General features: G+C 36.3%; 1 protein-coding gene across 5 annotated transcripts in view; it reads left to right on the forward strand.

Annotated features, from left to right (window-relative positions):
- The first annotated feature begins 2280 nt into the window (after positions 1–2280).
- The window catches only part of NUP35 (nucleoporin 35), a 35413-nt gene continuing 24219 nt past the window's right edge, over positions 2281–13474 (forward strand). Inside the window, exons 1-5 of one of the 5 annotated variants that reach the window (XM_061202942.1) lie at positions 2294–2364; positions 4229–4334; positions 5461–5631; positions 7753–7880; positions 10428–10488. In XM_061202942.1, the coding sequence (XP_061058925.1) occupies positions 5472–5631; positions 7753–7880; positions 10428–10488 (349 nt within the window). In that variant the 5' untranslated portion in view covers positions 2294–2364; positions 4229–4334; positions 5461–5471. Of the gene's footprint in view, positions 2365–2533; positions 2899–4228; positions 4335–5460; positions 5632–7752; positions 7881–10427; positions 10489–13474 lie in introns of those variants that run through there. The other 4 variants (XM_061202949.1, XM_061202934.1, XM_061202921.1 and 1 more) reach the window with 4 other exon arrangements.

Here is a 13474-nt window from a genome sequence, read left to right on the forward strand (position 1 = left end):
CTAGACCATAATTTATATCAAAATCCCTTCATTGATGAACATTTTTTGGTACATTATTTCTAGAAAGCGGGTTGCTGGGTGTGGTGGGCTGAATGGAGCCTCCAAAGACATCCACACTCTAATCTCAGGAATCTATGAATGTTACTTTGCAGATGTGATTATTAACTTAATCACTGCAACTGGATATTGCAATGGGGAGATTATCCTGGATTATTTGCGTAGGCCCTAAATGTAATTACAAATGTCCTTATAAGAGGGAGGCAGAGGGAGATTTTACTATAGAAGAAAAAGGCCATGTAATGACAGAAGCAGAGAGAAGCAGTGTCAGAGAGTTAGAAGATACTACGCCACTGGCTTTGAAGCAGGAGGAAAAGAACGAAAGCCAAGTAATATAGTTAGCCTTCGGAAGTTAGAAAAGGCAAGGAAACAGATTCTCCCCGGAGCCGCCCGAAGAAACCAGCGTTGCTGAAACCTTGATTTTAGTCCTATAATACTCATTTCAGATTTCTGGCCACCAGAGCTATAAAAGATAAATTTGTGTTGGTTTAAGCCACCAATTTTGTAGTAATTCAGTATGACTTCATCTGAACTTGATTACATCTGCAAAGACCCTATTTCCAAATAAGGTCATATTCATATGTATTGGAGGTTAGGACTTTAACATATATTTGGGGGGACACAGTTCAACCCATACACCTGTTTAAAAAAAAGTCACTTCATCTGTAAGTGGTTTTACATTTTAATTTCTGGGAACTTGTCATTTAAAGCTGGAATTATTATTGCCTCACAGAAATTACAAAATTCTTGGCTGGATTTGGGATTTGAGGAAATCCCACAGGGAGTAGGGAGGATGGGTGGGTATTTTGAGGATAATGAGTTTGGTATGGATCAGAGAGCGTCTCAGAATATATAGCACATCACTTTTATAACATTAGTGAGCAAAACAAAACAACATATTTTTTCCTTTCATTTATTCTTGTTTGTTTGTTTTTTAATTTTTATTCTATATTGGAGTATAGTTGATTAAAAATGTTGTGTTAGTTTCAGGTGTACAGCAAAGTGATTCAGTTATACATATACATGTACAGATTGTTTTTCAAATTCTTTTCCCATTTAGGTTATTACAGAGTACTGAGCAGAGTTCCCTGTGCTATACAGTAGGTCCTTGTTGGTTATCTATTTTGTTTTATTTTATTTTATTCTTGGCCGCCCCACACAGCTTGTGGGATCTTAATTGCCCGACCAGGGATTGAACCTGTGCCCTCCGCAGTGAAAGCGCAGAGTCCTAACCACTGGACCGCTCGGGAATTCCCTATCTATTTTAAATATAGCAGTGTGTACATGTCAATCCCAAATTCCCAGTCTATCTCTCCCCCCTACCCTTTACCCCCCGGTAACCATAAATTTGTTCTCTAAGCCTGTTTCTGTTTTTTAAATAAGTTCATTTTTATCATTTTTTTTTGATTCCGCATATAAGCGATATCATATGATACTTGTCTTTCTCTGGCTGATTTACTTCGCTTAGTATGATAATCTTCAGGTCCATCCATGTTGCTGCAAATGGTGAAATAACATATTTTCACACGCACATATATACAATATGTGTGTGATATTTGAATACGCTCTAAAGAAAAGCAGCAAAGTAGGGGGAGGAGGACAGCAGGGATGGCAGAGGGAGGAACACAGAGGATTCTGCAGTGTGGTGAGTTCACGGGTGTTTATTATTAGCCTTCATTATTTAATACCTTTTGCATGTATTAATATATAATAAAACAGCAAGTATGAGTTACGCTTTAATGTAAAATTGTGCCTATATAACACAAAATTTTAAAAAATGGCATAGAGATGGTAGAAAATATGCTTTGAGAATTGAGTTTCATGCAACTAAGGCCGGAAATCTGCCAGAAAGCGGCAGCATGTTTCTTCAGGCCAACTTTTCCAGGTGGTACTTGGAAAAGCTGACGGATGACAGAGCACTGGGTAAACTCACACTAATTATGAAATCGTGAGTAAAATAACTTGTGCTTCTATAAAACTCAAGCACCAACAAATCAGGAGGCTCACAAGGTGAGCAGAAGAATTCCCAGAACCGCAGTTTCCACATTGTTTCATCACCCTACCAGTAAAAACCCTCTCTGAGATGTTGCGTCTCCGAAAAGACTGTTTTCCCATTCCAAAATGGCGGCTCCGGCGCCACAACTTAGGTATAGCGCATGTCCGGAAGTTACGCAACCCCATAAGGTAGCGCGCCCCTACCCGTGGGGAGAATTTCCGCCATTTTTGAAAATCGGGGAGGTGCGGGGCTAAGTGTCGCCGCTGCTGCGATGGCAGCCTTTGCCGTGGAACCTCAGGTGCCCACGTTAGGTGAGTAAAAAACTGCTTTTCCTCCCTAGCACTGCGATGCACACCGTAATCTTGGAAGCGGGCAAGCCTGAAAGGCAGTAGTCATAGGGCTCTCGTCTGCTAATTTCAGCCGCAGAGGGGCAGGCTCTGGCTCGCACCCAACTTCTTAGTCCGCCCCCTACTCGAGGAGTCTCCACCCAGCCGCTACCAAGGCGGCTCCGGGAAAATGCGGGCCCCGAGGAGGGCGAAGAAACGGCGGTCTTGTGGTGACTAAGCTGTTTTGTGCCACCATACGCCGGAGCCAGACCTATCCATACCTGGGACTCCGCCAGCACGGGAGACGCGATGCTAGGTTCAGGGATCCGGGGAAGCGTTGGTGGGAAGGAACTCACCTGTGAACACCTGGGTGGGCAGTGCCCTGGAGTGTGGTTACCTTTCACCTCTGTTTGGTCACCTAGGCTTCTAGTTCCTGTTTGATTCCTTCCTTCTCCCGGGCTTTGCAGAAGAAATCTGTTTTTGATGGAAGCTTGAATCGTGCGACATTTAATTAACCAGGTGATGGCAGCCATTGAGATATTAGCCTTAATAGGAAGCCAGGAGTTCGCTCGATTTCCCCCGCCTTTATCTTGGGAAAATGACTAAGTATTGTAGGAGATCTTTTTCTCTAATCGGTCACGTCATGATTTTTTAAAAAAAATTCATTACCATTATTTAATGGGGAGGGGCATTGCTGAGATGTGTTGTCTTCAGAAAATCTTGCCAAGTTAGCAGGATGTCGATTTTTTGTGTGTGTGTCTGCTGAGTTTTGGGATTTGTGAGAACCGTCGAATATCTTAGAACAAAATAAATCGTCTGCTGTCATAGAGATGTATTTGAAAGTTCGGTTACAACTTTGAGTTTGAAAGGAGAGCAAGCAGGATATGTATCTGTAGAATGAGTTTTATTAGAGTTGAAGGATATATAATGCTTGCCATGTTTTGTGCAAAATGAGTTTCTTTTGAGAATAGAGTAACTTGTTTTAGCATTAGTTATAAAAAAATAAATGCATAATATCAACAGAGATACTCAGCTACATTTAAAGTTGGTCTAGGTATTATGTCTTGTATTATTTTAGAGGTCAAAAAACTTTTCATTCCAGTTCCAAAGTTTTCTACTCAACAAAAACATTTTGGAGTTTATGTTTTTTGGGGTTACAAATATGAATACACCTCTGGTCAGAAATCTTACATTAGTTGTATTAGTTGTTCAAGTCCACATATTGCAGATATTCCAGACGAGGAATAAACATTTTCCCAGCACCTAATGGTATAGTAAAACTAATGGTTACTTCAACCAGCAGTGCTAGCTGAGTAAGACGCCGTACTTAACATGTTAGGAGTACAAGACTGAAATGGAATTTAAGACTTGCCAGATCCATTGGTATAGCTCTCTAAGTGAAAGGGTTGGGTGGTAAGTGACAGTTCAGTTAAGAGCCCTTTGTGCCCTCCTCACTCTGCTGCTTTCTACTGTATCACAGTATACATTCGGATGTGTCAGAAATTTTCTTGACTTCATTATTACTATACTTGCCATATATGTATTTTTTTTTTCTTTTGGGGCTGGGAGAGTGAAGGTAGTTGGTGGTACCTAAAGCTTTGTAATACATTTATTACTGTGGGTTTATAAATATATGTTCATGATATGCTTTTATTTAGACTTTTGGTTTGATTTTAGTGTTACGTTCTTTGGAAATATGTAATAGTACTGTGGTAACATCGTAACTAGCACTTCGAAGTAATTACAATGTATTATAGCTCTTCACACCTTATTTCAGTATTTGCTTTATTCTTTTCCTGAATTTCTTTTCCTTTTTCCTTTTTTTATGTGTTTGCATTTTAATATCTAGGTCTACTATGATTAGAAATAAGAGGAAGAGTAAATAATTGACAGCATTTGGATAGCAAGAAACACATTTTTGAGGCTGTTTAGAAGTTAAGGAATAGTTAATAAAGGTAATATAAATAACATACCAAATGTTTGACCTTTCTGAGTGCCATGAATCACCTTCAGGCTTGTCAGATAGTTGAAAAATTAAATTTTCATAAGCAGAAATTGCAAATTCTACATATACACATCAGTCCCTCAGTTTTGGCTATTGTAAGATACTATTAGAATAATAATAATAACTAATATTTGGTGAATACTTACTGTATATTAGGCACTTGAGGTAAGTGCTTTACTTGCTGTAAGTCTAATCAAAGCTCTGTGGGTGGGTGCTACAATTATGTCCATTGTGCTGAGACTGGAACTGAGGTCTCTTGACTCCAGAGCCCATGTTTTCCTTACTGGACTATTTTGTTCTGAAATTAGAGGACGTTATAGCTTCCTTATTTTCATAGTTGGAATAATAATAATACCTACCCTATAAATTGTGAAAAATAATTTTGAATTGATGATCCTGAAGTATCAGTTCTTAAATTGGTTTTATGTTAGGGAGACTTTTATTGGTTATTCCTAACTTTAAAATGAATGGTTTTAAAAAATGACCCAAAACATAACCTTTCCAAATCTTTTCAATATAATTCTTAGTTGGTATGCTAATCATCACATTATTTCATATGTGCTTTAATGTGTGCATGATTACACTTCTATTACAAAAATGACTGACAGTTGTATATGGGGAAAGAAAAACGGGACATACAGCACGCTAAACCTATTGTGTTTGATTTGCTTAGACTTTGTGTAACTAGTGCACCTTGGTCTTGTTTTCGGTTGTTACATAGTAGAAGCTGATCCAGAAATGGAAAGAAGTTATTCTGTTTGTATTAGGGATTTTTTTTTTTTAGATAATAAGCTAAAATTTTAAAATTTTAAAATAAGTGTTGATTCTTTAATCTATGAAGTAATGTAAACAAAAACAGCTGTCAAATATTATTTGGTTAATACAAAATATTTCACATTTTTCTAGAAATAATTTTTATTGGTTTTTAAAATAATAAAATTAACTATGGTTCTGTAATACTTAACAGTTTTGATTAAATTCTCAAAATTGTTTATGCTGGATTCTTGCATCTTTTTGTTAGATATTGTTACATTAAAGTCTTTTCTTTGTATTATTTTATTTTCTGATTCATTTAGGATCTGAACCAATGATGCTGGGTTCACCCACGTCTCCAAAGCCAGGAGTTAATGCCCAGTTCCTACCTGGATTTTTAATGGGGGATTTGCCAGCTCCAGTGACTCCACAACCTCGATCAATTAGTGGCCCTTCAGTAGGAGTAATGGAAATGAGATCACCTTTACTTGCAGGTAGGTAAATTGCTTAAAATAGTTTTATAGTACTATCAATACATGTACTAGAATTTTAGAAAGGGTAGTGGTGCAACGTTCACCCTCAAACCACATTTATTTAAAAAAATTAAGCAGTGTCTCTATTTTTTAAGATTATTGGAATAGAGGTGTAAGCAATATAAGTTACTATAGTTCTAAGAACCACTCACTAAAAATATGTATACTACATTTTATTCAATCTAAGAGGCCATTGATTGTAAAACTCACCATTATTTTAAGTACCACTAAGAAAGAAAAACACTAAATATGATAGAACACTGTTTGCCAATTTTTGTAAATTATCCCTGTTTCAGAGATGTTAAAGTGTGTGTGGGTGGGGGGAGGGGAATATGGTCGTTTAACCTCAGCTGAATTCAATTTAAATAATTCATCTTAAATATAATAATAGCAAATAGTCAAAAGAAGTGTAATTTGAAAACCTGTAGATATGAATTCTACTTCTAGTCATAGTGAATTAAGAGTCTCACTTATAGTGTGTTTAGTGAAAGGACTTACTCCACAAACTATGATTTGCAGTTGCCAGCCTAAAATGTTATGTAAATGAAACGTATCTTTTACAGGACTCTTTTAGCAAACAAATATTGTAAAAGATAACTTGAAAGTTTTTTTTTTTTTTTTAAAGAAATCTCCATTTAAAATTTTTTTAATTAATTAATTAATTTATTTATTTATGGCTGTGTTGGGTCTTCGTTTCTGTGTGAGGGCTTTCTCTAGTTGCGGCAAGTGGGGGCCACTCTTCATCGCGGTGCGCGGGCCTCTCACTATCGCGGCCTCTCTTGTTGCAGAGCACAGGCTCCAGACGCGCAGGCTCAGTAGTTGTGGCTCACGGGCCTAGTTGCTCCGTGGCATGTGGAATCTTCCCAGACTAGGGCTCAAACCCGTGTCCCCTGCATTGGCAGGCGGATTCTCAACCACTGCGCCACCAGGGAAACCCAACTTGAAAGTTTTGACTGTGAGAGTGAGAGCTACAAAAATGGTTGAATTCCAAATGTGAGCTAATATCCTTTTAATAGATATTTAAATGAAAATTCTTCTTACTTTAATTATCCTTAAGGTGTTATTTCGGTTAAAGTGGTTTATTATCATTTTCTTTTTTTTTTTTTAGGGTTGATCAGGGAGAATTATAAGTTATATTTGAAGTGATTCACTTAAGAACGTTATTCTGGACAGATTTTTGTTTTTTACATATTTCAAGTGTATTATTTTATTACTGTAGCTACCATATATTGAGTGTTTATGAGCCAGGCAGTATGCTAAGCATTTTATATGTTATTTTCATTCTTTTATCAGTCCTAAAGGGTAGTTAGTAGTATCCTCCAAAAGAGGAAACTGAGGCTAAATGCAGTATAGAACTTGCTGAAGCTCGCTGGTTAGTGACAGCAGGAGGTTAAAGCCCAGGTCAGTCTTGTTCTATAGCCTGTGCTCTAATCTAAATACCTTATGCCATACTGTCTAGGCTCAGACATTAGTCTTACAGAGGGCCTGGACTGCTTCGCTACTTGGCATTGTTGATTCTCTGACTTAATGAAGATCCCTTTGTATCCCCCAAAGTTGGTCCTTTTCCTGTATGTTTATTATGTACTTAAATATATTTCTACAGTGAGAAACACGAATAGGAATTTGACAGTCAAATTCCACATTAGGAGATTATATTCAAGTGTATACAAACTGGAGCTGTTTAATACCTACTTTCAAGTGAGAAATAGGATCAAATTTTGTATTGAAATGTTAAGCATCTTGTAGAGAAAACAAAAGTTGCATGTGTTTACTAAAAACTAAAATTTCTATTTACTTATTCTGGAACCTTTTATTCAAAGTGCAGTCTATGGATCACCAACATTGGCATCACTGGGAGCTTGTTAGAAATTCATAGTCTCAGGCTCCATCTCACATGATCTGAGACATAACCTGAATTTTAACAAGATGCCTAGGTGATTCTTATGTGTATTAAGGTTTGAGAAGCGCTGGGAGACAGGAGTTGAAGTCATTATTTTAAAAATATTAATTTAAAAGATCTTACCAGAAAGATGGAGGATTTCTTTATTTTCTCATCTGTCTATATTTTTTGTACCTTGTTAGGTGGGTCACCACCACAGCCAGTTGTACCAGCTCATAAAGATAAAAGTGGAGCTCCACCAGTTAGAAGTATATATGATGACATTTCCAGCCCAGGACTTGGATCAACACCTTTAACTTCAACAAGACAGGTGATATACATATCATCATTCATGACTATACATATCCTAGTTCATGACCATACATATCCTTATTTCATGTTTTTATGTGGTTATACAGGGAGGGTCAGTAATTTGAAGTGTTTGCCTGAGGTCTGTTTTAGTGTAACTTTATTGCACAGAATAAGCATTAGGGACAGTTATCATAGAGTCTAATTAAATTGTGTTTATCATGAAATGTACTTAAAAATGTAGTAGAACTTAGATAATTTTCTTGTATAGGTAATTCTGTGGTTTTTAAAGGTGTGCCTCTTCACCTGTCCATGCCCCCAACCTCGTTAAAAAACATGTAGAAATGATTATCATTTAAATTGTTCATTGTTTAAAAAGTTCAATATTTATACATAAATTTGTGAAAGAACAAGTGAAGATTCAGGGTTTATCCAGATCTAAGGCACCTTGTAATGATTTGAGGTCTTTATTTTAGGGATAGTTATATTAATATAAGACCAATATCCTTTTAGAGCTGTGTTCACTGTTTACTTATTTTACTAAAAATGCTTCCTCCTGCATGTTTATGAGCTGATGGTTTAGTGTGTTCCTGGTGTAGGTGTTCTGATGGTGATGTTAAGTTTTGGTTGGTGTAGATGTAGGTGTTCTGATGGTGTTATTTTCAGTCAGATTATACAAGTTAGGGATTCTCTGTTTTAATGGTACTGATAGCACAAAAAAGTATGTAATACTTATGAAGTACCTACAGTGTACATGGCCTAATCTTATAACTTCTCATGTATTGTCTCATTTAATCCTCACAATGAATCTGTGAGGTAGCTCTTACGAGCTTTATTTTATCATTGAGGAAACTAGGACACCGAAAACCTAAGTAATTTGTCAAGGGTAAGTCAGCTAGTCTAGTAGAGCCACATTTTAAACCTAGCAATCTTGAATCTAGAGCCAGTGTTTACAAGAGCAATGTTCTGCTAATACATACTACTGTGATTACTCTTGATTGTCAGTTGAAAGGTAGTGTGGATTTTTCTTTTAAGTAGGAAGTTTAGTAGCTTTTATAGTCAAAAGTTTTCTCTCCTATTACTATTATGCCTAGAAGGATATATAAACAAAGTGTATCAGCTAAACTGGTAAGTTCTTTATATAACGACATTTCTGCTGTTTGATTTGGAGAAATATTTTATGGCCTTTCCCTAAATCAAATATAGCATATTTGTTGGCAAGTTTAAGAAAACTAGAAAAATCTTTCAGTAAACTTTGATTATAGGCTTGATATGCATGGCATACTAGGCCTGTTTGTCAAGCAAGGCAAAATTAATTCATTGTGTTAAACAGATTACTTTCTTTTTCCAACACTTCTACATGTGCCCTCCTGTCGAGTGTAGTAGCTACTAGCCAAGTGTGGCTGTTGACACTTGAAATATGGCTAGTCCTATACTGAATTGAGATATACATGCGTACTAGAAAATTAACAGCTACTTGTGTGGTTTGTGTTATATGTGGACAGTGGTGTTATAAACTTAACTATGTCCAGAATATTCTGGTCTGGAGTATTTTTCTAAAGGTTGATAGATAAATCTGATGTTTAGTTTGATATGAGGATCTCTGGCTTATAAGTTTATGCCAGTTTTCATTACTTCTCTCATAATACATGAAAAGAAAGGTAGTTTATAGTTATTGCTATGTTCAAAATGTTTAAAAATCTTGTGGGTCATAATTTGTAGAGAAAGTTTTTGATTTGGAAGTTGGTAAGAATATTATTAAAGTCCAAATTAGTTTTGCCGCCTGACACTTCAGTCAACCTCTCTCTAATCAGGAAAGAAGTTATCATTAAGAATTGAACAATGCATTTTGTATCCCTCCTAACAATCTCTCAGCATTTGGTCTGGTTGCTGGATAATAGCCAGATTTTAGATTTTCTTAGTTTAGTCAGAATCTGTTAAAAAAATTTCTCTCTATATGTTTACTTCTAGAGAAAGAGTCTGTTTCTCATTCTGGATTAGATATTTTTGTTTTTGTTTATAGAAGGACTTTTAACTACTTTAATCTCTAATTTTCTCACATTTAAAGGAATTAGTCTTTGTTACTTTCTACTAGTAAAGGCAGAGATATGCTGTCTTTTACTGTGTAGACTGATTTGAATCTATAGTATTTCATGGTTTGTAAATGTCAATTTAGAAATATAGTTTTGCCATCTTTCTATTTTTCAATGTGAACTTGATGATTTGAGGAATCACCATTGTCTCTGTTATTTCAAATATTGTATCTTAGGAACTAAAAACAAATAGCAGTGTTACTGTCTACTAAAAATAATGTCTTTTTACCTAATGCAACTTTTCTTATATTAAACATATAATATGCTAACAAGTCTGGCATTTTAGATTAATACTGTTCAGCTTAAAAAAAAACCAAAACTTAGAGAGTACTCTTCAATTGTGAGCTAATAGGCATTTCCAATACCTGGTAGACATTCAGTTGTCTGTTGAATGTAGTTTTTCAACACTTATTGTGTTTGTGTTTTGGTTAGAACTTTGCATTTTTACTTTAACACTTCCTTCTGTTTTCGTGTAGGCAAACATTTCAGTAATGCAGAGTCCTCTTGTCGGAGTTATGACAACTACTCCTGGAACAGGTAAGCAATGCCTTTTAACACCAATGACTATTCTGTACTCTTTGAATGAAGATAATATAAGACCTTTGTTGGTCATTGCCAAAATTTTGTCTTTTATATTTCAAACTTGGAGACTTTCTCAAATGTCAGTAACTTCCTTCAGCAAGGAAATATTTATTTGTATAGTATTCTTTTCTGAACTTATAGATAAGATGTGATATTTTACTGAAAAATATTAAGAATTTTAAAAATTCTGTATTTAATAGTGTCTCCTGAATTGTTAAAAACTGTAATTTTAAAAAAAGTGGTTGCAATTGAGAAGAAGAAGAATACAGAGACTGAATAATAAAGATGTTTTGAGAGATATTAGTGCATAGCTATAAATCTAAATGTCATTGACTACAAACAGCCACTGATTATATCTCATTTTTCTTTAAGATTAATGGTTTTTTTATCACGGTTAGCATCATCATAAGCACAGCTCTTCTAACATATTTGTATATTTATAATCTATCAAATGTTCACTCAATAAATATTTGAGCATGTAACCAAGTATCAGGCCTTGGGAAACTGAACAAAATAGATAATCTTTGCCTTTATGGAGCTTACATTTATTTATAGAATTCACATTTATAAGTAAAATAGTTTGTTAGAAGGTAATGTATTTTATGGATGAAAATTAAGCAGCAAAGGGAAGTAGGGAGTGAGGGCTTATATAAACTAAGGTAGTGTATTAGTTTTCTTTTGCTGCCATAACGTATTACCACAAACTTAAAAGTGGTTTAAACAGTTCAGTGTACTGTTTTACAGTTCTGGAGGTGGGAAATCTGAAATGGGTCTCAGTGGGCTAAAATCAGGGCATTGGTAGGCTGTATTAATTTATGGAGGCTCTAGGGGAGAATCTGTTTTCTGCCTTTTCCATCTTCTAGAGGCTGCCCACATTTGTTTGTGGTCCCCTTCCTCCATCTTTAAAGCCAGCAACATTGTATCTCTGACCATTCTTCTGCAGTCAAGTCTCCCTCTCTCTCTTTTAAGGACTCTTGTGAATACTTGGAGCCCTTCTGGATAATCCAGGATAATCTCCCTATTTTAAGGTCAGCTGATTAGCAATCTTAACATCTGCAACATTAATTCTCCTTTGCCATGTAATATAACACTCCCAGGTTCCAGGGATAAGGACATGGACATCTGGGGGTGAGGGGAAGCATTATTCTGCTTACTACAAATAGTTATAGGAAAAGTAACATTTGCTCAAAAACATTTAGGGCAAGTTTTCTAAACAGAGGAAATAGCAAGTACAAAGGCACTGAGGTGGGATTGTGTCTGGGGTGTTCAAACAAGTATAAAGAAGTTACTGTGAAATGGAGTGAGTGAGGGGGCGAATAATAGGAGATGAGGTCAGAGGGATAATGTGGGCTGATGCAACAAGGCCTTGTAGGTCATCGTAACAGTCGGTCTTTACCCAGAAAAGGTGGAAAAAAATAGGATGAGACTGGTCCTGTGATGTGAATAGACTTTGAAATAAGGAACAGGGTGGAAGCAAGGAGACCATACAGTTGGCTACTGCGTTAGTCCAGGTGAGAGATGGTGGTGGCTTAGACATAAAGGAAGGCAGGAAAGAAGGAAAGGAGGAACAACAGCAAAAACAGACGAAACAAAAGAAACAGTAGCAAGACAGTAGGGTTAAATGAACCAAATGGACAATTATATAAAACGAAATGTGCTGAACACTCCTGTTCAAAGGCAAGCTGGTAACAAAAGTAATATCCAATGACAAGTTAGATCTTTTTATCCTCCAAATCTTGATTTCTTCAAGCAGTCTGAGTCATCATGGCAGTGTTCTTAAAGTCTAGATTTCTACTACTGGTTTGTTCAAGGCTATTTCTATTATGTTTCTCAAGTTTCTTCCAGCCTCCACCCACTGCCCTATTCGAAAGTCATTTCCACACTTTTAGGTATTTGTTACAGCAGCATCCCTTTTGGTACCAAAATCTGTATTAGTTTTAAATTGTTGCCATAACAAATTACCACAAACTTAGTGGCTTAAAGCAACACACATTTACTACATCATAGTTTCTAAAGGTCGGATGTCTGGGCACAGCTTGGTTCTTTGCTTTAGAGGTCAGGTGTTAGCAGGGCTCTGTTCTTTGCTGGAAGCTCTGTGAATGAATCTGCATCCAGGTCATTGGCCAAATTCAGTTCCATGTCATTGTAGGAATGAGGTCTCTGTTTCTTTGCTGGCTGTCACCCGTAGGTTGTTTTCAGCTTCTAGAGGCTGCCCTCATTCCTTGGCTTATGGTTCCCTGTCTGTCTTCAAAGACAGCAATGGCAGATCAAATCCTTTTCTATGATTTGAATCTCTCTGATCTCTCTCTTCTGTTGTATCTCTGATTTGACTTTTCTGCCATCTGCTGCTGCGAAGAGCTCATTTGATTACTTTGGGCTCACTGGAATAATCCAGGGTAATTCTTTAAGATCAGCTGATAAATAACCTAATTCTGTCTGTAAAGTCCCTTCACAGCAATAGAGTTTGATTGAATTACCAATCAATCAAACCAGGGGACAGAAGATTTGGGGTGATGTCTTTAGATTTCTGTCTGCCACATATATATAATGGTGAAAAATCTAGGATGTCACCTCTGTCTCAGTTACATACTTGAGGCGAGATATTCTAGGGGAATTAGTTCAGGTTTTAACAATCCTAGTTTGATCAAATAGGCAGATGACAGTACTTTGTTATGTGATAATGCTTTGCTACGTGGCTATTTGTTATAATATTGACTATTCGGTTGAGTCAGTAAGTGATCCCAGAGACATTGAAAATGCAAAAGCACATAATGTTAAGTAATGTATTTTATGCTTTAAAGGATCTCTTAGTTGCCTGAAAAGCATGCATTGTAATATTCTGATTGCTGTCAAGTGGAAGAGTACAGGATTAAAGTTAATTAAACCTCCTTTTGTTAATTTATTTTTTCTAATACCGTAACTTCTATGAGGTTCCTGTAAT

Source organism: Eubalaena glacialis, chromosome 1 (assembly GCF_028564815.1).
Source record: "Eubalaena glacialis isolate mEubGla1 chromosome 1, mEubGla1.1.hap2.+ XY, whole genome shotgun sequence".
NCBI classification, from domain to species: Eukaryota; Metazoa; Chordata; class Mammalia; order Artiodactyla; family Balaenidae; genus Eubalaena; species Eubalaena glacialis.